The 25,640-nt window shown below is 39.7% G+C and overlaps 1 protein-coding gene across 1 annotated transcript; it reads right to left on the reverse strand.

Moving 5' to 3' along the window:
• Positions 1-12,215: 12,215 nt before the first annotated feature.
• Positions 12,216-20,758, reverse strand: PURB (purine rich element binding protein B). Its single transcript, XM_079149393.1, has one exon. The coding sequence runs from the start codon at positions 20,617-20,619 to the stop codon at positions 19,684-19,686; it is 936 nt and encodes a 311-aa protein (XP_079005519.1). The 5' UTR covers positions 20,620-20,758; the 3' UTR covers positions 12,216-19,683.
• Positions 20,759-25,640: the final 4,882 nt, after the last annotated feature.

A 25,640-nucleotide genomic window follows, 5' to 3' on the forward strand; every position in this document is an offset into this window, starting at 1 on the left:
TTGCAAATTGGTGCAGCCATCTGGAAAGCAGTATGGAGATTCCTTAGAAAACTTGGAATGGACCCACTATTTGACCCAGCAATCCCACTCCTCGGTTTATACCCTAAGGACTTAAAGTCACATACTACAGTGATGCAGTCACATCAATGTTTATAGCAGCTCAGTTCACAATAGCTAGATTGTGGAACCAACGGAGATGCCCTTCAATGGATGAATGGATAAAGAAACTGTGATATATATATATATATATATATATATATATATATATATATACACAATGGACTATTACTCATCCATAAAGAAGAATAAAATTATGGCATTTGCTGGTAAATGGATGACGTTGGAAAATATCCTGCTAAGTGAAATAGGCCAAGCCCAAAAAAGCAAAGGCCCAATGTTTTCTCTGATAAGTGGATGAGCAAATATAACGAAGGGGGATGGTGGGGTGGGGTAAAGAGAAGAATAAAGGAACTTTTGATGGTGTAAAAGAAAATGGGGTGGGAGGGAGTGGAGGACAGAAAGATAGTAGAATGAAACAGACAGTATTACCCTATGTATATTTTCATGTATTAATATATGAATGGTGTGAATCTACATCATGTACAACCATAGAAATGAAAAGTTGTACCCCATTGTGTACAATGAATCAAAATGCAGTCTTTAAAAAAAAAGTTTGTTGAAAAGTATGAGACACTTAAAATAAGGTTTCTAATGCAGTCTGGCCACGTTTCCTATTGAATTTAGAACAAAAACCATCCCTAGGGAATCTGGCAACTTATCATAATTTATAAATGTATTTTTTAACTCTTGGTACTGAGGATTGAACCTCAGGTCCTTGAGAATATTAAGCAAGTACTCTTCCACTGAGCTACATTCCAGGTCATTTTATTTTACATTTTTGGAAACAGAGTCTTTTAAGTTGCCCAAGCTGGCCTTAAACTCATGATCCTCCTTCCTCAGCCTCCCAGTAGCTGGGATTACTGTTGTGGGCCACTGCACCTAGCAAGTCAAGGCATTTACTTTTTTTTTTTTTTTTTTTTTTGGTGCTGGGGATATGAACTCAGGGCCTTGTGCTTGCAAGGCAAGCACTCTACTGACTGAGCTATCTCCCCAGCCCAAGGCATTTACTTTTTGATTCTCAAGATCCTTTGTGAATCTAGCCTAGATTTACACTTTCTTCCATATGAAGAGATATGCAGTATGTACAAACAAAAGTATATAAAAAATATAATTGTCTGAATATTTTTGGTTCTATTGACATTTTAAATTGGTTACTTAGTCATTTATGTCTCTAATACTTATTTTCCTGCAGAAATGCATCTTTCATGTGATCATTTTACTTGTTTTTCATAAAATTGCCTGCAGTCCTCTTTAAAGTTGTATTCTATGGTTAATACACTTGAAGTGTGTTAACCATATATTCATTTGAGATATATTAACCATACATTTCATTTGAAATTGTCCGCACCTTTGATCAACTCTTCTCTGTTGATTATAATGTTTTTGATAGGGAAATATTCTCTCTTCAGAGATATCTTAGCAGAGTAAGTTATGCTTCATGAAGGACATTCTCAATTCTCAGTTCTGATTTTTTTTTTTATTGAAATGTACATACATTTCCGCCCAAATCTCTTCCCAGTCACTATATTTTGACTTCACATATGTTTATAAAACAAAACTTCAAATAAATTTTCCTTATGATTTCTTTTACTCTTTCACCAAATTTAGATGCTACAAAAATGATACATCATCTTAATTTTTATTGAATATTATTATTATACTGATTATTGAATATTATTATTATTACACTATTATTATAGAATATAATTTTTTTTGTACTGGCAATTGAACTCAAAAGCACTCAGCCACTGAGTCACATTCCCAGGCCTATTTTGTATTTTATTTAGAGATAGGGTCTCACTGAGTTGCTTAGAGCCTTGCTTTGGCTGAGGCTGGCTTTCGACTCTCAGTCCTCCTGCCTCAGCCTCCCGAACTGCTGGAATAACAGGCATGTGCCACCACAACCAGCTTAGAATATAAATTTTATTCATTGATTTATTTTTATTTTTTGTGGTGCTGGGGATTGAGCCCAGGGCCTCACACATGCTAAGCTAGCACTTTACCACTGAACTATATCCCCAGTCCCAGAATATAACATTTTTTTAATTTTTTTTTTTTTTTTTTTAGATTTGGGTGAATACATACCTTTATTTTATTTTTATGTGGTACTGAGGATTGAACCCAGGGTCTCATGCATGCTAGGCAAACACACTGCCCCTGAGCCACAATCCCAGTCCCCAGAATATAAATTTTAATTCAATTAAAAATAGAAGTTGGGATATTTCAGAATAATCTCTTCCCTTGTTCATTTCCCCCTTTCTTTTGTAGAAATCAAGTTCAGTGTCTTCTATTTCCAAGTATTGCTTTCAAAAGTCACAACTCCCCAGTGGTTTTAAAAGTTGAACTGACTTATATTTCAATTCATTGAATGTTTGGACGAAACATTTACAACTGATTTTAAATAAAATACAACCAAAATTTTAGAGGCCCCATGTACAAAAAAAAAAAATCAATACAGTACAGGTTGATTTTTCAAAGGCTCAAAAATTACTAAAATAGAATAATGATGGGCAGCAAAGAGAGAAAACTGAACTGCCCTACGGAGGTACTTTTAAATTTAATATCTACTTTATCACAGCAATTTTGCTTTTCTTGCTCCCTGTGGTGCTAATTAAAACCAGGTCTCATGCATGCCAGGCAAGCACTCTATCACTGAACCATATTCCCAGCCCACAACAATTTTGCATTTTAGTTACTCTAAAGCTTACTAATATTCGACAGCTACATGTTCTATTTATTCTATTTTAGTTGGTGGAATATCACAGCTTGCCCAGACATCATTATAAATTGTGTGTACACTGCATTTTTAAAAAGTATTTTATTTATTGTTGTGCTGAGGATCAAACCCAGGGCCTCACATATGCTAGGCAAACATTCTACCACTGAGCCACATCCCCAGCTCTCCTAGTTCATTTATCCTCTGTTTTCGTGAGCCTTTTCACTGCTGTGAAGTGAAGGACCCAACCAGAACAACTGGAGAGGAGGAAAAGTTTATTTGAGGGCTCATGGTTTCAGAGGTCTTAGTCCATTGACAGCTGGCTCCATTCTACCAGCTCAAGGTGAGGCAGGACATCATGATGGAAGTGTGGTGGAAGGGAAGCAGCTCACATGATGATCAGAAAGCAGAGGCAGAGAGCTCCACTTGCCAGACATAAATATGTACCCCAAAGCCACGCCCCCAATGCCCCACCTCCTCCAGTTACACCCCAGCTGCCAATTACCAGTTACCAATTAATCCCGTCAGCTGATTACTTCACTGATTGCGCTAAGACTCTCACAATCCAATCATTTCCTCTCTGAACCTTCTTTCATTGTCTCACAGGTGAGCTTTTGGGGGACACCTCAAATCCAACCCATAACATCCTTTATAGATTTTTAAGTTTATTAAGTATATTTTTGTACCACAATACTACACTCCAATGTTAAACTGGTATTACCAACAAAAGGAGTTTTATCTTATTTGTTGAACTTTTTAACTAATTCCTTTCCATTTTGCTCTTCTAATACTGGTGACTGAACCCAGGGGCACTCTACCTCTAAGCAACATCTCAGCCCTTTTTTAAAAAAAATATTTTATTTTGAGGCAGGGTTTGACTAAGTTTTTGAGGCTGGCTTCAAAATTACAATTCTCCTGCCTTAGCCTCCTGTCTTGCTTGGGCTTACAGGTTGTGCCACCTCGCCTAATTAACCATTCAGATGATATCAGGTTGTTTCACTTTCAACATTGGTTATGAGAACAGAGTAAAAATTTTGAACTTCACCAGAATTAGTGAAGATTTTTTAATTAAAAAAAAATCATAAAACAGGCATCACATATCTGTAAATTCTTTTGTCAAAGTAGTCTATGAATTAACAGCCATTGCTTTAGTTTCTGTATGGGCATAGGAAAAGTTGGAGTTGAAAAAGAGTGAAATTTCCTGGTGTGGTGGTATATACCTGTAATCCCAATGGCTCAGGAGGCTGAGGAAGGAGAATTACAAGTGTATAAGTCAGCCTCAGCAACTTAGTGAGGTCCTGAGCAATGTGGTGAGACCCTGTCTCAAAACAAATATTAAAAAGGGCTGGATATATGGCTCAGTGGTTAAGCACCCTTGGGTTCAATCTCCTGTGCAAAAAAAAAAAAAAAGAAGAAGAAAAGAAAAAGAAAAAAAGAAAGAAAATGAGTGAAATTAAAATGAGTGAAATTTTAAAAGTAGTTAAGTGAGAAATCTTGCTTCACAGAGTGATTTGTAAATGTACCTTCTGTATGATTTAAATCATTGTTTCTGAGAAAAATTTATTTAAAATAATTACTAATTTTTGAAGTAATACTGATACTTCTACAGCAGATTTGTGTCTACTGGTTTTCCTGTGGTCGTTGATCTTGATAAGGTACGGATGTGTGCGTCTACAAAAATTTTGTGCAAGTTACACATAGAAACAGAAATTCAGTATACACTCATTAAAAAAAAAAAAAAAAACAGGAATTGAATGCAGGGGGGGCTTAACCACTGAGCCACATCCCCAGCCCTTTTTCATATTTTATTTAGAGCCAGGGTCTCGCTGAGTTGCTTAGGGCCTCACTAATTTACTCAGGCTGGCTTTGAACTCACAATCCTCCTATCTCTGTCTCCTGAGCCACCAGGATTACAGGCATGTACCACTGTGCCCAGCCTCACTCAGTTTTTATTTTTAAAACTCACAGTTGCCAAAGGGTTTATTGCAAAGTCAAAAGCATTATCATATAACAAATAGCTACAGATACCTACCACATAATAAATGATAAAATCACTGTAGCAAGTACATTTAGAGTTCTCTCCATACATAGTTCACACATTGATCCCACATGACACCTCAATATTTCTCCAACCATTATCAATACAGAAAGAATGAGGTGTTCTTGACCACCCCAGGTGCACTTTGTTCTATCAGCAAGTGCCTTCCATGCTGATTTGACAGGGAAGTTTGAAAAGTGTCTGGCACAGAGAGGTTATTATTGGTCTTTTTTCAAATTTAACCAGACATTCAGGTGAGAACTCTGTTCGTTAAATACAATACAAGAGCATGACAAACTAAGGAATACAAAGCAGAAGTTCATGTTTATTTCAGTAAAAGGAAAGTGAAAAATCTGGAGCTGAGGAAGAGTATTTGCCTGGTATGCATAAGGGCCTGGGTTTGATCTCCAATGACAAAATACAAACTGGGACAAATACTACACGATTGGGACACTAAGCCAACAGTCAAAACAGGACTTTCCAGGACAAATGCTACTCAGAGTAAGGACATGATGGCAGAGACAGGATGAAGACCTCTTGATCTCCTTTCTATATTATTTCAATTTTGAACCATGTAAATGTATTATCTATTTTATAAGTTGAACTACAAAAAGCAAGATGTAGAACAGTATACAGAATGCCAACATCTGTGGGCATATGTTTATTTTTATTTTTTTAAAAAGCCCTACTTGACTATAATTATTCTTTTAAAAGTGTTTTCATTAGTACATTAATTATACATCATAGTGAAATTCATTGTCATATTCATAGATACACAGAACATAATTTTCTCCATTACTTTTCCCTTACCTCCACTCCTCTCTCTCCTTGATCCCCTTTGTCTACTTCACTGATCTCCCTTTTATTTATTTGTCTTTTATTTTTGAATTATCTATAATATTTCTTTCTTTCTCTTTCTTTCTTTCTTCCTTCCTTCCTTCCTTCCTTCCTTCCTTCCCTCCCTCCCTCCCTCCCTCCCTCCCTCCCTTCCTTCCTTCCTTCCTTCCTTCCTTCCTTCCTTCTTTCGTTCTTGAACCCAGAGTTGCTTTACTACTGAGCTACAGCCCTAGCCTTTTTATTTTTTATGTTGAGACAGGTCCCACTAAGTAGCTGAGGGGCTTGCTAAATTGCTGAGGTTGATCTTGAACTTGCAATCCTGCTTCAGCCTCCCCAGTTGCCATCAAGTCCAGGTCCTTATGTGTGCCATCAAGCCTGGCTATAATTACTCTTTTTAAACAGTATTCTGAGGCTTTTCAAAATTTGACTTGTAATCAGTAAAGATATCAAAAAAGAAGGAAATATTTGCATGATGAGTTAAATTGTCGGATACTCTTCACCTCTTTTATGAGTGAGATATAACAGTCTGACAAAAATGTAGGGAGAAAAAAAATCCTTTAAAAAACCCACAAGGAAATACATTGTCATACCAAGTAAAAAATTTCTCAGCTTGCTATAAATGAAAAGAAGGTTAGGACAATGGTATATTTATAATAGTTTAACACAAAACTTTGGACAAAAATGCATAACGAACCTAAGGTTTGGTCATCGGAATTCACTTTTCAGGTTTTCACTATAGGGAACAAAGGACCAAGAGCCCCAGCTCCTGTGCTTTTCTCACAGTTTTGCCAGCGTACCTTCAGCTTGGGTTCCCAGAAGTGGGATTGCTTGCTTAAAGGGTAAGGTATGTGTGTGGTGCCGGGAATACCAGGTTTTGAAACAAGGGCCTCACTCATGCTAGACAAGTGCTTTACCATTGGGCTACATCCCCAGACCTTTTCATTTTATTTTGAAACAAGGTTTCACTGGGTTGTCTAGGCTGACCTTGACCCTGCTGATCTTCCTGCCTAAACCTCCTAAGTAGCTGGATTTATAAGTATGTACCACCATGCCTTGTTTAAAGGGTAACTTTGTAGGTAATTTTGGAGATATTGCCAAATTATTTCATAGGGTATTGTGCATTTTCACAGGAATATGTGAAAGGGCCCATTTCCTTAGAGAATCACCAATGGAGTTTGTTATCAGACTATTTGTCTTTTTTTTCTCATTGGATAGATTAAAAATACTATCTTAGTATAGTTTTCATTTGCATTTATCTTATTATCAGTGATATTGAATATGTTTTCAATATGATTATTATGGACTACTTGTATCTCTTTTGTTATGTATTTTCTGTACCTTTCTCATATAAATTTATGATTTACTTTTATATATCCAGAATCTTTAGGATTCAAATAAAAAATTTTTGAACCAGGCCAGTGGTGCACTCCTGTAATCCCAGCAACTGGGATGTTGAGGCAGGAGGATGGCAAATTCAAGACCAGCCTCAGAAATTTAATGAGGCACTAAGCAATTTAGCAAGACCCTGTCTCAAAATTAAAATAAATAAATAAATAAACAGTTTTTAAAAAGGCCTGGAGATGTAGTTCAATGGTTAAGCATCCCCTGGTGCAATCACTGGTACCAAATCAAACAAACAACAAAAGACCCAGAAACTGTCATGGCAGAATGTTCATATTCTTTTTTTTTTTTTTTTTTTTTTTTTTTTTTGTGGTACTGGGGATCGAACTCAGGGCCTTGTGCTTGCAGGGCAAGCACTCTACCAGCTGAGCTATCTCCCCAGCCCCATATTCTTTATTGTTGCTGTTCTTCAGCCATAAGTAAGTCTATAATGTCACAGAATGAGTCTAGCACAGGACAGTGAAACATTGCCAGTTGTGGAAGGTAGTTTAGTTCTTCTGGAAGCCTGGATCAGTCTGGAGAATTGTAATGGGATCACTGCCTTCCTAGAATCTGTTAGCATTTATGGAAATTTGCCAAAGAGTACTTTTTGAGGGGAAGGGGCAGCACTAGGGTTGAACCCAGGGACACTTTCCCCTTGAGCTATATCCCTAGTCTTTTTTGGGAGGCAGGGTTACTGGGTATTGAACTCAGGGGCACTCAACCACTGAGCCATATCTCTAGCCTTATTTTGTATGTTATTTAGAGACAGGGTTTTACTGAGTTGCTCACTGCCTTGCTTTTGCTGAGGATGGCTTTGAACTCGTGATCCTCCTGCATCAGCCTCCCAAGCCACTAGGATTACAAGCATGTGCCACTGAGTCCAGCTCAGTCCTTTTTATTTTTATTTATTTTTTAAAAATTTGAGACAAGATCTCTCTAAGTTGCTGAGAGTCTCACTTATTTTCAGAGACTGGCCTTGAACTTGTGAACCTCCTGCCTCAGCCTCCTGGGTCATTGGGATTACAGGGGTACACTATCATACCCAGCAGTTAGTACTTTCTTCTGGGCTTTAAATGACTGTTCTGATTATACATGAACTGTGTTCCTTGTATCCAGTACAGTGAAAACATCACTCTTCCTGATTACAGAATCCTGGAAAGACCATGTTTGGGCTCAGTGGGGGTGTGGGAAGGTCAGTGTTAATCCTAAATCTGTACTTGTCCATTGTTGGGCATAATGACTTGAAGAATGGCTGCCACCTCCACCTCTGTTCTAGAACACACTCTAGCAGTGATGTTTGGTCTGGCTCTAAAAGGGCAAATAAGAGCAGTTCGCGGGGAAAATGGAAAAGACAGCCCTCTTACAGATGGTGAACTTTGAAGGCCAATTAGTAGGTATGAAGGGAGAAGCACTGCAATGAAAATCCGAATTCCCAAACTTATTTCTGTCTTAAGTCTTGTCTTCAAAGGACAAAACCTGAAACTGATGAAGGTTTGGGAGATAAAAGCATTTGAATCCATAAGAGAGCTTGCAGTCCTCTACAAGAAAAGGTATGGTATCATATGAGGAGCAGACAAATGAGATCATACTGTCCTGATGAATCACTTTCCTGAGTGATGTCACCAGCTGGGTTTTGACTGCCAGGAATTCAGCAGCTGCTGCACTAGAACATTCTGCATTGCTGACAGCAGCTTTTCTTCTCTCAGAAAACTGTTTTCTGCCATTCTTTAGAGCATCCAATGTGGGATTCCAGCTATATGCATCTATAGGGTGAAGAATCCGCCATTATGTTCTAAAGTGTTCATTATAGGGGACCCAATAAATGTAAATGAATATAAGGATAGGGCACAGCTCAGTGGTAGAGTATTTGCCTAACATGTGCACGACCTTGGGTTCAATCCACAACATCACTAAAAAAAAAAAAAAAAAAAAAAAAGTAATGAACATAGATACTTTTTTGGTGGGGGGTGGGGTGAATTCCTGGTCAACACTTTGACACCAGGAACAGACACTGAAGGTCATATAACAAATAAACCCAACAAAATGTCTTATTCCTCAACTTAACACTAGTCTCTTAACACAGAAGCTTAGGACAACTAAGGACAACTATTCCCAGTACTATTCCAGTCAAAGAATTCTTATCAGAGAACCACTTAATTTAGTGACTTGTTCATTTTAAATGCAAGTCATTTACCTGAAAATGAAATACGCACCTTTACAGAATAGAACCGATATATGAAATGCAAACAGAAAATGCTCTAAACATCAGAACTAATGAAATACATTTTTCTCTCAACTCTAGAGGCTCAAAAGTTTTCACTTCATCAATAGAGGTGTATTTATTCATGCCTGACTGAGTGTAGCCTAAAGCAAGAATTAAGTTATTTTTCAACTTAATTTCTGCATGAGTTGTGGATCTTATGACACAGTTTAATGAAAAAGTATGTATATTAGAAAACACTTCAGGAAATAGACATCAATGTGCCTAATCTTTCTTTATCAACGAACCTGTTTAGTTAATACATTTTCTCAGCATATACATGACTGTGATGACCACTCAACATTGTTGAGATTTTAGAAATCCTCCATCAGAATGTGTGCCAAATTGTTTAAAAACAACACATAAGGGACTGCGGAGATAGCTCAGCTGGTAGAGTGCTTGCCTTGCAAGCACAAGGCCCTGGGTTCGATTCCCAGCACCACAAAAAAAATAAATAAATAAATAAAAATAAAACAACACATAAGGGTCGGCTTTAGCTCAAGCAGTTACTTCCTCACACTGAATTTTCCATTCATCTAAAAACAGTACTTATCCTTAAGGAATGGGTTTAGAGAAAGAGGGCACATTCATTTGTTTCTTTTTGGTGATTCTGTGCTATTCACATTTGTTAAAATGAGTGTGCATTAATTCTGTAATTTTAAAAAAATTTGGAGAATATAACTACAGTGAGAGGGAGGGAGGGAGGGAGGGAGAGGTGTGTGTGTGTGTGTGTGTGTGGGAGAGAGAGAGAGAGAGAGAGAGAGAGAGAGAGGGGGGGGGGGGAGAGAGAGAAAAAAGTGCTCATCAATTATGAGTGAGTACTGAATAACTGAGGTAAAGGATAGGCTGATTTCAAGAGTGGGTGGGCAGTTGGAGGCTGCTTGGACGGATTCCTGAAGGAGTCCTGAAGCTGGGGAAGTCCTCAGGTCAGACCTGTTTCCCACAGGTTTGAGAGACTTAATCCATCCTCTCCAACCTCTATTCCACAGATTACCTGTGGGACTCCTGATCTATGGTTGAATAAATGGACTATCATTTATTCTTATTTATTAACTTGACTATTTCTTGGCTTGAGACCAAGGATGGGGGTGAAGGTGGGAGAAGCAGAAAAGAGAGGTTATTTTTAGGTCTTTATCCCTATCACCAATTACACAGTTTCTGTCTAGTTCTTTTGCAATGGGACTTTAGAACTATTTGTGCCTTGGTAAAGGAAAAGATGATTTAACATAAACTGTTGAAGGTGCAAGCTGGTACTTTTAATTGATTTGGGTATTCTAGGTATTCTAGGCTGTTCACTCTGATAGATTATAGCATTTTCTTTATTGGTCTTTGATCCAAATGAATCGAATCAGTATGTTCTTTTTCTTTTTTACTTTGGGAGACATTTTTTCCCAGATACCACATCTGGAAAATGTTGGTAGGTGGGACCCACAATTTCTTTGTCTGCCTGCTTTTCTGCAGTAACCACGAGGTTCTGCAGTTTTGTGGAGTACCTGTGGATTTGTTATCTCAGGCTCACAGCATAGGAATGAATGAGAAATTTGTCCTTTCTGTGACTGTATGGTTTCAGATAAAAGAAGGTAAGAGAGCTGGCTTGGATGTAAGTTCCCTCCTATTATTAATTTGGAGACCTTAATTGGGTCCACTGAGAGGGCTACATAAGGTACCATAGATGTGGAAGAGAACTTATATCTTGTGGCAAAAATAGTTTCAATGGAGCTCTCTCTTGTAAGGAGTTAAGGCCTGGTCAGGAATAAACCTGTGAATCAAATTATCTATTCCCTAGTTCGTTTTCTTTTCCTTTTTTTGGTGGTGGTGGTGGTAGCTGGGGATTGAATCCAGGGCTTTTTGCAGGCTAAGCAAGTGCTCTACCACTGACCTACATCACCAGCTAGGGAGACTGGCTCTTATCAAACCTTTCTCCTTGACTCTTTAAGTTCCATTTGAACTACGTACCATGTATTTCACACCTATAGCTACCCAATTATTAACTGAATGATAAATTCTGACCTAAGAATGGTTAAAGATTTTGGAACTGACCACCAGGTGGCTCTCGTTTCCTCAAGTCCCACTGGCTTCTCTGGGAGGCTGAAAACTCCTCCAGACCTGAAGAATTTTTTATGTGAAAGATACCCAGAATCACACTAGAAACTTAGGAGAGTCAGGGATAGAACCTAGCTTACAACTTTTAACAATACCAAAACTACAAAGAATTCGTTCCTATTCCTTGAGGTATTGGCTCCGAGTTAGCTCTTCATTCACAACCTATGTTCCTTCAACTTTAGCAGTGACTGATATCACATCTAAAAAATTCAAGCCATTGCTGATAGTGAGTGGAATTGTGTGCTTATCGTCTTGAAAACTTTTCAATTTCTAACATGATAGCTATGAAAGAAAAAACCTATTTGGGATATTCAGTATAAAGGGGGTTTCTGAGACTGAAATTTGACTCTCTGGACAGGTTCTAGGAACACCATTTCATTTTTCCTGTAGAGAAGACTGGTCTAATTTACTTCCTAAGCATTCAGTTACAATGTTGAAAAACAAGGGAACACCTGGGACAGCAGTTTTTTGTAGCTATTATAAATGACAGGAAAAATAGGGGAAGCAAGTGGCTTGTTTGAATTTCAGACTAAAGCGTAAAACTAATTTGCAATTTTTATTTAGACTGCACTAGTTAAGGGTTATAGGAACTCAGTTTTAAAACTGGCTATAGTTCAGATAAAATGTGAAATGATTTTGAAGTCACAGCCTATGGCAACTCCCTCAAACCCATACCCATTTGTAAGCCACCACAGATGGTATCCACCCCCCCCCCCCATCACCATGTAATTCCTTAAATAAGAGACACTGGCACAAGATTGTCATTCACTTTTCTGCATACTTTATTTGTTACAAACATACAATTTTTAAATATAGACTGTAAAACTCCATTTGCAAAAGTCTGCTATTGTAAGGAGTGCACACCAGCAGGAAGGATTCTTAAACTTTTTTCTCTATGAGTTTTTCTGTCAGTTTTGCTAGTTAGTGGTAAATACGGGACCCGCCATTTACAGACCTGTCTGAAGCTTCTGGCTGTATTCACATTGCTCTTTTGAAGCAGCCCTGCTCCTCTCAAAATTGATCAGAATCTGAGCTTCAACCTACAGGCAGTGAGATCAACAGCCCGTCTGGACTCTGCTTTTGAACGGTTTTCAGGAAGTGTGATTTCTGAATGGGTACTGCACTTCACGGATTTGTTTGAATTGCCCATGCAGCTCTATGTTTGTTAAAGTGCATTCTTCTTTTAAAAAATAAGCAAGAGGAATAATCTTTACTCTTTAACCAAGGTACTTAAAAAAATGAACTTTTTGGTCTCTCAGCAGATATTCCCAAATTGATCCTATCACTACAAATTTTAGTGTTCTATTTACAAACATTTATAGGGTTACAGGTGGAGGGGACCTTATAAAATTAAAGGTGCAGCTTCACTTGAAGCAGAAATCAGCTCTAAAAATTTATACATAGGCATACACACTTGGTTTACAATGCATAATAAGCATGTTGGTATTTACAGAGACTGAAGACACCCCCCCCCCCCAAAAAAAAAAAACCTTTTAAAGTAATTTCCAACCTAAACTCTTAATTGTACATCTAGATCAGGAAGCTGTCTCCTGCTATCAAGATTTGGTTTTAAATCATTCAAATTATTTCTGTAGAGTCTACTGGCAAAACACCAGTCCCAGCTTTGGAGTGAAGAGCCTATCTAAGGAAGCCACTGGTAGACATGATTGGCAGTAAGGATTTCTTATTGAACAGAAAGTGTGTTATCTGGAGCTGTATCAGAAGACAGGTGATTTTATAAAATGCTCTTGGAAAGACATTTGCATGAAGGTTCAAAAGGAAGAATAAATGCCAACTAATAAAATTATTCTAAGACCTCAGAAAAGAGTCCAAATAAGTGATAATCTTAGTTACTATTCATATATTGACAAGTCATTGAAAAATAACTCAAATATACTTGTCTGCTACCAAAATGTGCAAAACATGGACTCTCTATAAGGTATATTGATACTGATTTAAAGTCAGTTTCTAGATTTTTGCTGTTATCTATGGGCTTTTAGAAATTCTGAGAACTTTTGTACACAGGGCTGACAATATGGGCTGGGAGAAAAGGGTTTACGCCTAATATCAGTTTAAAATGAAACTCCCAAATTCCTACAACACAAATGCATTTAGTGACATAATTATGTTCCTTAATTTTCTTGGGGCTCTTCCTATATTTTTGTCTGAGAAAAAAAATTTTAAAAGGAAAGAAACAAACCACTTGCCATTTTATTTCCAAATATTAAGATTTTACTAACCAGCCTGATCTTGCAACACAGGGTACAAAATATTTTGCCTTTAAGAAATAAGATATGGTCTAAATAAATTTTGAGTTAGTCATTAAAGTTACTGAAGGTAGAAAAAAAAAAAGATAAACTCATGCCTTCTGTAATATGCTAGTGGACAGCAAATAGGTCTATAGCTTTCTTTCTAATACTCTGGACCCCCATTTCATCACACACAAAAAAGGTATGATCAGCCCCCTTTTATCCATGTCACTGGATATTAGATATAACACGGGAAATAAAATTTGCTTACACTCAAAATTTGTTAATTAAAAGCACAATTAAATTATCTCATCAAATTTTGTTAGAATCATTTACAGGAAATGTTCTGGCTTTTAATAAAGCTCTGCTCTCCCTTTGTTAGAAGTCCTACTGAAAAGTGATACCAGCAATATGGAATTTGCTATTGTTTCAATGTAGCTTTACCTATCCCAAATGGAATGTCTAATTCAAGAGGCATGAGTTAGATTTTTAAGTGAAAGTAAAAGATTGTGAATTGAGATTACATTGATGGCGTATTCCCTACATCTCAAAATATAAAATACATACAAAAAGGCCTTACTTAGATCAGGGGTACAGATACCAATTGTGAATCACTAGGGTATAGGTCTTCAGGATGCAATTTTTCCAAATTTAATTTTCAGTATTGACAAATGGACCATATTTGTTAAAGTAAAAGTGCATTAAATCCACTAGTAATAAAACTAGGTTTTGAGACTGAAGACTGGGAAAGGCAACTTTAAATAACAAAGTCAGATATTTCAACAGAACTCACCATTCGAGTCCAGCTATTTCTTGAAACTTCTGGGGACTAATGTTTAAAAATTAATGACTTTTTCTATTTAAAAATGGGAAATGAAGTTATAATTCACCATTTCCACCTTACTATCTGGAATTTCACATGGGAAATAATCACATGACTTTTTTTCTTTTTTGTCTATATCTTAAGGTAAACATGGTTCTTTTTTTCTTTTTTCTTTTCTACAAACTATCTCCCCCCCTCCCCAGCCCCACCCACACACCCGATATTCATTATATTGAATGGGAGTTGTAACTCTTTAGGAAGACAGCTAATTGATTTACAGTACTCTAAAACTAACCCTGAAAACTGATAATCTCATTCATTTACCATAACTTCAGTGCTGTTGTTGACAGAAAAGAAAAAGTTACCTTAAGGCTCAAGGGAAAGTAACTTATTAATTTGTGAATGCAGCATTGTTTACTCTCCCAATCCATTGGAAACTAGCAAAATGCATTCTGGATCAATAATACAAACTTTCTAACACTAGCAAAGATTTCTACTCTTCTTACATAGAGTTAGAACAATATTCATAAGCAGATTATCGAGGGGAGCCTGAGAAACCATGATCCACATCACACAAGGATTCCATGTATTTCATGATCAAAAAGTGCTTTATCTTTGAGAACTGTGTCAGGGTTAAAATGGAAATTTACAATGCAAAATCACTTGACACTTTTTCAAGTGATTTACAAAGTGGAAAAGGAGCAAAAGGATGAAGGCTCTGCTCTCTGAACAGGCCTTATGCATGTGACTTTTAGGGTGCACTAAATTAGAACTGTTTTAAGAATTATTAACAGTGGATTTTTCACCACTAAATTCTAAAACCTGAGATTGGACATCAAAGCAGTCAACTTTGTAACTCATCAGAGCAATTCTGATACTTCCTAAAAACAGAAGAAAACTCAATTGAATTAACTCCAGGGTCAAAAACATTAACTTTCCCCAATCAAAAAGGAGACTGATCAAACACATTATACTAAGAGTGCTGCAGAATGACAACTCTCAGCAAACAAGTCATTTCTACATAAGCAAAAAAGTCACTTCTCTCCTTCCCCTTCTTACTGATCAAGGCCACACTATTTTCAAATGAATATCTACTGAGAGATCAGTTGTGCATTGGACAAAGTACCATAACTGGGTTAAAAATGAAAACAAAATTTACAGTGAAGAATACTTATGTGCATGGCTTACACACTTCAGCTTAATTTCATCAACCTCGAGAGCAAGGTAGATGCAAACAGTCACCTTGTGTAGATTACATTCTACACCCCTGTAAAGCCAGTCAAGGTCACATTTAACAAAGCATCCTCAGCAACTATAGTGCTTGAAGTGTGCAGCCGTTTACAGACCACTCAATATGAGGGCATTATTATAACCAGCCTCTTTTGCCCACAACCCTGCATTTTCAGATAAGACAGGATAATTGTTTTGTTTTGAGAAAACCGAAGCTTGAATCTCTTAAAAGACCTGCAATTTACTGCACAGTGATCCAGAGGTAACAAAGGAATCAGGTTAATGGCTGCCTGCACCAAAAGCCTCTCAATCATTTTGCAGTAAATAATTATGGAAAGTGACATGACAAGTAGCCATGTGTGTATCACAGCTACGTCATTTATACCACCTATATGCCTCCAACAGTTACATAGGGTGTCTGGGTTTTTGGTTTGGTTTTCACTTAAGATTTTTGGTGCCATACAGATTTAAGTTTTGATTTGTGCAGCATATGCACTGAAAAACTTGCTGACTAGAACTGCTGTTCCACTAGCTAAAATGATGGGTAGGGACAATAGAAACCATAAAGGAGTAATAAGATCTCTTCACAGATTTTTACTCCTTATTCTGTTCCTAAAAGTTGACTTCTCATCTCTATAGCTACAGTAGTTTGAGAAACAAACCTTCCACCAATTATTTTAAAAGGAATTTTAGTTCCCTACTTTTCAGGAATATAACTATTTTGATTATCTGGGATGTTTGCCAGATTAAAACACAACCTCTAAATAGTTCATAGTAGCAGTTGAATAACAAAACAGAAAAGTTGGTTGTTTTCCATAGTTTATATAATGCCAACAAAGACCTTAGTAAGTTAATATCTGTGAACGAATCTCTATACTTTGTTGATTTCTATTGCCCCTACTCACTGGAATAAGGATCAGTGAAATGCTACAATTAATCCACATCCTTCTGCAATCTTCCTACAGTGGGAAGAGAGGCCATGAACCACCCCCTGCAGGAGAAATAAACCTTAGAGATTGGTTAAGACTTAAAAACCCACCACTATGACATTTATCACTTAATCTTACATAGGCAGGTCAAAATTTTAATATAAATTACTTTTGCCAACACATAGCTTATGCATTCTTTGCTCCTTTTTTTGGAGGATTCTCAAATTGATATCTAAAGATTTACATATGATATATTACTGTTATATGGTCTAATGACTAAGAAAATTTCTCTGGTAACCAAAGCTGATGCCATATATGGTAGTGTTCTTGGCATATACTCTATATGCCTCAGACCACTTCCACATTCTTTCTATTCAGCTAATTATAGCTTAGTAGCCACTGGTGAAGGATTGTGAAGACCCTGTCATTTCTACAGAATAGAAAGGCAAGGCTAGTTACTGCAATTCAGCCAAACAAAAAGAAAAGAAAAAAAAAAACCAACCCCTTGAAAAGGAGAGGTACTGCACCTTTGCAAAATTGAACTGGCTCACTGCAGCTGAGCAACAGAACCACCACTGAAGCAAGAAAACAAGTTGGTCTATACAGGAATTGTACATGGTTTGAAAAGGAAAAAGTTACAGCAATCAACTAATAGCTGCAACCTTAATTTTCATTGCTGCCTCAGAGTTTGAAACTTAAAAGTTTCTGCAAACCTAATGCTAGCTTCTCAGCTCCTTTACTAAAACTAGGAATTTATTCTCCGCAGCAAAGAAATGAACACTCAAAACACATAGGTAAATACAGCAGGACATTATTGAAAACAGCTGCCTTGTAGTACAAAATACAGTACAAGTATACGGATGTCATTAAAACATCAAAAATACTATTGCTCCCATACAATTTAGGAAACATTCTTTGCAACGGAGAAAAATTTAAAAGAAAAGCTTTAAAAAAATCTGTTTAAAAATTCTACTGTGGATGATGAAGAGTAGAGAAATAGTCTGAAAAGGGCACCAATGTTTGTGGCTCTTCCACTTTTTTTTTTTAATCTAAGATCAACAATATTCTGAATCATAGTCTATGTTTTAAAAAAGCCTAATTTATATACACAATTATTTCCCTCCCTCTCAGCCACAAATACATGAAACGACCTTTTTGTATATTACTTATTTACCAATAAATACAAAAAGATTGTATAGATTGAATAATACCAAAATAAGATAATAAAAAGGATATGCAATAAATTAAAAAGGCAGCTCAAATAAAGGGCAGGCATGCAGTTAAAAAAAATACTAAGTTTGTGGAGGTGGGGTTACTTGCCTCCTGGTTGAGAAGGTGTCACACAAAGAATACCTGAAAACTTTGGAAAGAACATTAGCTCCCATTCAATTCAAAGTTACCTAGGTCTATGACACTTCTAGGAATACCTTTTGATGGGGTTGGGATTAACTTGATTAGTAAAAATCATTTCTACTGAAAATCCATTTTAAAATATAGAAGAGGCGATCCTTGAAAACCCCAACTTTTATTCTTGAAAGACAGCTGGATAAACTGGCAAAAGCCAGTTTGTTGAAATTTCAAGATGGTATAAAAATGCTTCCAGGATAAAGTCAGCATATTCACCTTCACTTCAGTTCCATTCACAGATGGATTTCAGCTTCCACCAGGAGCACTGCTTGAATCACTCATCCATCATTTGCTAACTTTGATTGTGAGGTACTGATACAATGGATCGAGTTCTTAAAATTTTACTTTAAAAGAATAAATGATGCTGGAATTCTGGACCTGAGGATCTTTAGTATTGAACAAATCCACAGATTAAACTGAAGGTAAATTAAGACTTCAGTTTTGGTTATTTCCAACTTTTCTGTGAGGATGGATGTATATTCCATTAAAGCTCAGGCTTGTAGCCACACGGTTCCTTTAACAGGTAATTGTCAAGTTTTACGTTTAAAATGCAGCCAACCAGTGGCTGTAACAGCCGAATTAGCCATAATTCACTGGCTCATGTTGTGGAGCCATAGGGATCTGGCTCTCATTCATACCTAAGCCATTTCTTGGTAATGACCTCCATATTTAGAGATCAAGGGAAGAACTTTAGTGAGCAGCAACCAATCCACTCAAACAGTTTGCCTTGTGCTTTATGCCTGACTTCTTGTGCCTACCTCAGCAATCCCCAATGTAAAATTGCTTTTGTTTTTCAAAAATTTTGCAAACTTTAAAACTATTTTAGCAATGGATTCTAGTTCAAGCATTGACATCTGAATTTATCTGCATCCCGGAAAACAATTCTGCAAAGAAAAGACATGGGCCTTGGTCCAGGTTCCATGCAAAACCATTTTTTAAAAAATGGATCCAATCTGTTTCTATATTCTCCAATGGCTTCTTGAATTCTTTTGCCCTGTCCATGATTATGTGAAGTTGCATTCCTTTTCATAAACCTGAACCCCCAGAACTGGGTAATTGCAAAGGCCTTTCTTCTCAAGGATTCTATGAAGATCTAGATCCAAAACGCTGATTTCAATGGATGTGAAGGGATAGACACTGCAATAGTGAGGCCTGGAGAGATCTTTAGATTACCCAGGTACGACACAAATTTAACTGTTATCAATGGGTGGATCTGGGTAACTCAGACGTGTTTTTTGGCCCAGACGTTTGAACATCTATCCCTTCCAGGGTTTTCCTGATGGGTTTAGGAACCTCAGTTGGGAAACAACAGAAGCTGAGACTTTCGCGCAGGTGAGGAGACGCTGTTGTCCTCTCTTTGCAGGTTGCTGTCAGTTCCTTAGAACTTTACTGCTTTTCTCTAATTGTCCGTGACTGTTCTCTTTCGGTTATTTCTCTTAACTATATTATTTATTATTTTGCTTTCTCCCTTTGCAGCCTCCCTTGCTCCCTTCTGCACTAGCTCACTGGAGGTTGAGCAGGAAAGGGAACTTTCTAGCCAAGGGGATGGTGGTGGGGTAGGGGAGGCCGGTAGGGGAAGCTGCCCATTTCAATCCTCATCCACCTCCTCACCCTCGGATTCGTCGCCGCCGCCACTGCCCCCACCGCGGCGCTCATAAAGCTTATCCCTCTGTCGCTCCTGGATTTCTTTCATCTCATCCGCATACCGGCAAAAGGCGCCTCCGAACTTGCCCCAGGCCTTGAAGGGCACAGTGATGGCGTTGCGGTAAGACGGCTTCACCTCGCTCACGCGCAGAAACACCCCGTACTTGTTGCAGCCCACGTCGAAAAAGAAGCGCTTGGAGTCCACCGTAATGGAGGTGCCCTCTGGGAGCTCCCCGTATAGGCCACCCCCGGGGCCGCCAGCGCCGCCCCCCGGGCCGCCGGTCAGCTCGTCCTCCTCACCGCCGTAGTCGTCGATGAGCTTGGCCAGAGCATCGCGGAACTCGATGAGGCCCTGCGCTGGCAGCGCGATGGTCTGACCGCTCTGCAGGCCGCCGGGCCCGGGCCCTGCGCCGAAGCCGCCGCCGCCACGGTTGACCGTCTGGCGTATGCGCAGGAAGCGACCGCGCTGGTTCTCCTTCAGGTCCAGGTAGTACTTGCGGTTCTCGCGCACCAGGAACTCGCTCTTGAGCGCGCGCCGCGGCCCGCCGCCCTCCTCGGCGCCCGCCGCCAGCTGCTCGGGGCTGCTGGGGCCCAACTGCGCGTAGTGCTCGATGAAATCTCCCAGCGAGTCGCGGAACTCGGCGGCCACCGCCATGGACAACGTGAGACGGCTCTTGGAGCCGCCTGCGCCCACCTCAGCGATTTTGAGGAAGCGGCCCTTGGCATTCTGCTTCACATCCAGGTAGAAGCGTTTGTTCTGGATATCCAGCCGCTTCGAGGCCAGCTCCTGCGTCTCCTGCTCGCCGCCGCCGCGAGGCGCGGACTGGAAGCCGCCGGGCCCGCCGCCGCCGCGCTCGCTGCCGCTGTCGCCGTCCGCCATCTTCTCGGCCGCCGCCTCGCCGCCGCCCGCCGCGCTCGCGCCCCCGCCCTCCGCCCTGCGGCTCGCGCTCCGGGGCCCCCCAGCCTCGCCCGCGGCTCCTCACGCGCGCCCGCCGCTCATCGCCGGCCGCCGCCGCCCCCCATCGCCTCCGCGCCCCGCCCCCGCGGCTTCCGCGCTGCACGGCCCGCTTCCGGCGCGCGGCTTCCCGTGACGTCACTCCACCCGCCCGCTGCCGCCTCTGGCCGGAAGCTCCGTGCGCCACGACGGCGCTGGCGCAGATGTGACGTCATGGGCCGCGCCAGGCGGGAGGCTCGCTAGGGGCGGGCCTTGCAGGTTTCTGAATTATTGGCCTGCTTCTTCTGTGCCCTAGTGTTTGTGGCACGCTCTGATTACATCTGGGTAATGTCTTCATCCCTTCGTCCTATGGGTGCCCTCGGCTCCCGCCCGCTCTTGGCAGTGTGAACGGGACTCTGCCCCAGTCTATGAGGTCTTCGAGATACTTTGAAGCAGCCAGAAGTGGGGGCAGACCGGTTTGTGTGTCTCAGGAGGAAGCAGGATCTGAGACTGAGAGACAAGCTGTAGTGACCCCGGGATTGGAGAAGAGCTTTCCCAGCAGACAGGACAGTAGTGCAGAGGAATACGGGGTCTGTGCTGGGAGCTGAGGACAGCTGGGGTGGGAGGTATTTGGGTCTGTGAAGTAGCCCTAGGTGACATTGGAGGTTGTGATAGATCAAGGAGGGCCATCTGTAATGCACACCCAAGGCAGAGATCTCATATGTGATCAGATTCACATTTTTGAAAGAGTGTGTGTACAATGTAGAAGATAGTTGAATAATGTTAGATTTTGAATCCATAATTCAATAAACAAGCTCGTCTCTGCACGTACTAGTTGTAGTGTACAAAGCTGCTCTCCCCACCCTTTCCAATGCAGCCATTTACCCGCCTCCCAAGTACTGTCAGCCTGTGAACATCCTAGCTAGCTATTGATTCATCAGTCAGCTTGCAAGTATCCTTCTCTGTTATTGGTCCCGTTAGCCTGGTGGGATTCTTAAAGATAGCTTCACCACCATCTTTTCTCTCTTGCCTTTCTCTCCCCCGACTCACTTTCTTTCTCCTCCTTGCTTTCCACTCTCTCTGCCACGCGCGAGCCCCTTCTCTTTCCTTTCTATTTTCCTCTCATTTTCTCTCGTACCCTGCAGGGAGACACACTTGTTTGCTTAATAAACTCCCTTATGTGATTTCCCGTGTCCCACGTGGTTTTCGTGGGATTCCTTGCATTGGTGCCAAGACCTGGGATGGGCCCTTCCACTGCCTCTTAAGTAAGTGGAAACCCATCTGATGCCCCAGTGACCCCCGGATACCACCCCACCTTCCATTCGCCTGGATGCTCAGCTTTTTGCATGCAACACCGGACTTCAGATTGGTGGGTTCCCTTAGACAGGTCCCCACTCTAGACCACTTAAACATACTTCTACTGACCTTAGAAGCGACCGTGGAATGTCTGGGGCTTTCTAGGCGGCTGAGGGGTGGGGGTACCCAGTCAGAACTTTTATAGTTACAGCTAGCCCCTATAGTCAGTCTTATCTGCCGTGTGGATTCCTGATTTTATGGTGGAGATTCTCTCTCAGGGTTAAGGTTCATCTCGCACTTGCACTCGTACTCGAAAACCCTGATATCAGGTCCTCAACTCTTGGCTTTTGTCTGGCCCCACATTGATGTTTGTGTGACGACACCATCTATGTGCTGCCTTCTCGTCTCCAGTCAACTACTCTGGCCTTGGGATGCCCTGGCCACAGACTCAGCTGTATAAGTCTCCACCATGGGATCTGGGTCCTCCGTTCCAGCAGATTCAACCCTTCGCCTGAACCCCAGCTTAAAGCCATCAAAATTCCTTTGTGAATGGCATGCAGCGTCCGTGAGCGAGCGGGCAGATAGAAAGGGATTCCTTATCTTCAAGTCTCTTCCTTCTTGCTTCTTAGCTTTTCCTGCAAACTCAAATGCCGCCTCCTTCTCCCCCCGCAATCCCTCCTCCTCCTCCAACTTCGACTCAGCTGTTTCTGCTTCCATTTCCCGGCCCAGCCCAGCTAGTCCTCCTGCTGCAAGGTCCTGCATAGGCCACTGTGGAGGGAGTAACCAGCCCAACCATCAGTGGCACGTCCCAGTAAGGAGTATGATATAGCAGTCCTATTCCCCACAAGTAGTGGGAGATAATGTTTCACAATTTTTTGCATCCAAACCTAGTTGATTACTAACCAGGGAAAAGGGTTAAAATGCCCTAGGCATCAAGTTTCTGCTAGAACCTGTCAGCCCCTTTCAGATCTCAGTCAAGACTTACATTGAAATGTAAACGGAGGAAAGTGCAGTGGGAGACAAGTCTCAAACCCAAGGGAAAAAAGAAAGTGTCCATTTAAAATTTCTCCTGGGCTGCAACACAAGACTTTATCTCTCCCTTTTCTTCTTCTCTCTACCCTTCTCTTTCCCATTTTCTCATTCTATAATTAATGGCCATTATCATTTTTCTTCTAGGACTCTTGTTTTTCTTAAATGCTATATTTTTGAGCTCACAATTTTGATCCTACATACCTAGGTTAATGATTTTTGATCAGTTCTTTTTATCCAACTCTAGAATTATTTTTGAACATCTGTTACATTTCAATGGAGATAAGCATTACAAGGCCTTTACTTTTGTGTTAAATATAAGCACGCATAAAAATTAAAATTTAAAAAATGGATCCAAATACTTTTAATTCATGTGATTTTAAAAAGATTCAATTTAAATTGGGTAAACTAATAGAAGTAAAATGTTTTTTAAAATTAACTCACCAGTCTCTAGGTGGTCAAACTAATAAAATGTTGATGTTTATAAAATGTCTAACATCAATTTTTCTAGGACTTTTCTTCCACAGGAAAGAGATGGCAAATACTGTTGGTACACTTGTCTGATATTATCTTGTTTTTTTTTTTTTTTTTTTTTTTTTTTTTACAATAAGATGAGTGAATTAGAGTTGACATGTATGGGATTACTCAAATGTGTTTGTTAGAGACATCTGATTAATTTATAAGGCTATTCCATGGAGTAACATACTTAAAAACATTATTTGTATGTTAAATGTGTTTATATTTTCCAGGTGTACAAGCCTTTAATGCAGAAAATTTATCAAGCTGCTATTCTCCAAATTAAACTTGACTGTAATGGTAATTTTAAACTCATCATTTAATGTTCTATTATACCTGTCATCAATAGGGTATATGTAAAATTTGTTACACTGAGATAAAAGAAATTTAAATATGTTTCTAAAAATTAGTGAGAGCCTGATTTGTTTAAAGTTTAATATCGTGAAACATGAAAGCATTTTGCCACTTTGCCACACAAAAGGAAAGTTAAAAGCTCTCCCAGCCTTCCTTTGATTCATGTTTTAGATATAATGTTAAATTGTGTTAACTAATGTTCATATAGATTCAGGAGTCAATATATGTAAAATTGTGTTCGAAAGTTTGATGTTTGTTGTAAAGATTACTATGATCTCAAACAGGGGATATAATAAATAACTCAGCCAAAATTCAAGATAGCTATTGCACAAACTGAATGTTTTACTGTTGGTGATTCCATTTTGTATTTTCCTTGTAAACTCTAACTGTTGCCTGATATTTTGCAGAAGTACACCGTAGATTAACTTGAAAAGCTATCACCTATAGGACAGATAATGTAGACCCCAATTAGATAAAAGGGGATAAATAACTGTGAAGTTATAGACATTGAAGTTAAAGCCCAGTACTCTTACTTTATGACTGGTGAGACTGGCTTGCTTGATGGTTAAGACTAAATTTAGAGATTGAGATTAAATACAGAGGTCAATAAAAGTCCATATTTGGGTTTTGCCCTCAAAGTCAGCTTGAACCCAGGGAACAAGAGAACTGCTCTAAGGAGCTTTGCAACTCTGGGTGGGTCATGCAACCTCCTGATCAAGGGGATTGATGAGGCCACTAGATGATGAAAAGTCAGTCAGTACACCTGCTGCAGAGGAGGGTCAAGGAAAAAGGGAGACATCCCTGGTGCTTTCAAGGGAAGCCACCTCATCGAGGAGACCCTGCCTAACGGACAGCACTAAAGCTAAGGCTCTCAAGTTCTCTATGAGTGACCCCTGTGGGAACTCAGCTGACTCTTTAACAGATAGGAATAGGTCACTTTGACCAACTTGATCTTAAACACCTAGCAAAACAGTTAAAACCAAAATATAGCTATTCTTGGGCATTTAAAAGAAATAATAGTTAAATGTAACTTAAGATGTACACTTGTGTTAGCCCACTAGAATAAAGACTGGAAGCTACAAAAGAGAGATTATTAGCAAATGTGCCTGATAACTATCAAGAGAAACTACCAGAGTCAGAAATTTTAGTCAGTTTAAGGCCTACAGACACAGGTAGGCTTAATCTATGTTTGCTGGTATCTCTACTAAATGTTGTGTTTACATTCCTGATAACCTAGACAATGTTAAAGTTCCCAAATAAAGGCCTTGTCCTCTCCAGCCTTTGCTAGACCTTCTCAATTCTTCCACCCCCTGGTGAGGAATTATTGACTTCTGTCACCTTCATGATGGTCATCGGCATGTTCCAGATTCTGCAACATTTATGTTGTATTAATCTCATTTCAGTACTCATGTCTTTTTGTTCTTCTCTCATAGAAGCACCCACCCCCAGATGCCTTTACAACCTGCTCTTCCCCAACCAGACTTCTACTATGGACCCCTTGATTAACCTGATTTCTAAAAAGGGAACTCCAAACTGCTTGCCCCATGCTGCCCCCTTCCAGCTCGAAGAATCCAGAGCAGTCATCGACCCCCTTTCCCTACGGCAGTAAAGTAGTTCCTAAAATTAGAGGGGTGAATGAAGCCAGAATTGGGGACAGGCAGTTAGTGTAGAAGTAGGGAATCAGTCAACTCGAGGAAATGAAGTCCATGAAAGCTATCTGCCTCTGGAAGTCTGGAAGTTAAAGACTGTCCCTGGGAGAATGGACTTTTTTA

This window comes from Sciurus vulgaris, assembly GCF_902686455.1.
Source record: "Sciurus vulgaris genome assembly, chromosome: 8".
NCBI lineage: Eukaryota > Metazoa > Chordata > Mammalia > Rodentia > Sciuridae > Sciurus > Sciurus vulgaris.

Coding starts and splice junctions, on each gene's coding strand:
- PURB (XM_079149393.1), bottom strand. CDS start 20,619: ATGGCGGACGGCGACAGCGGCAGCGAGCGCGGCGGCGGCGGGCCCGGC.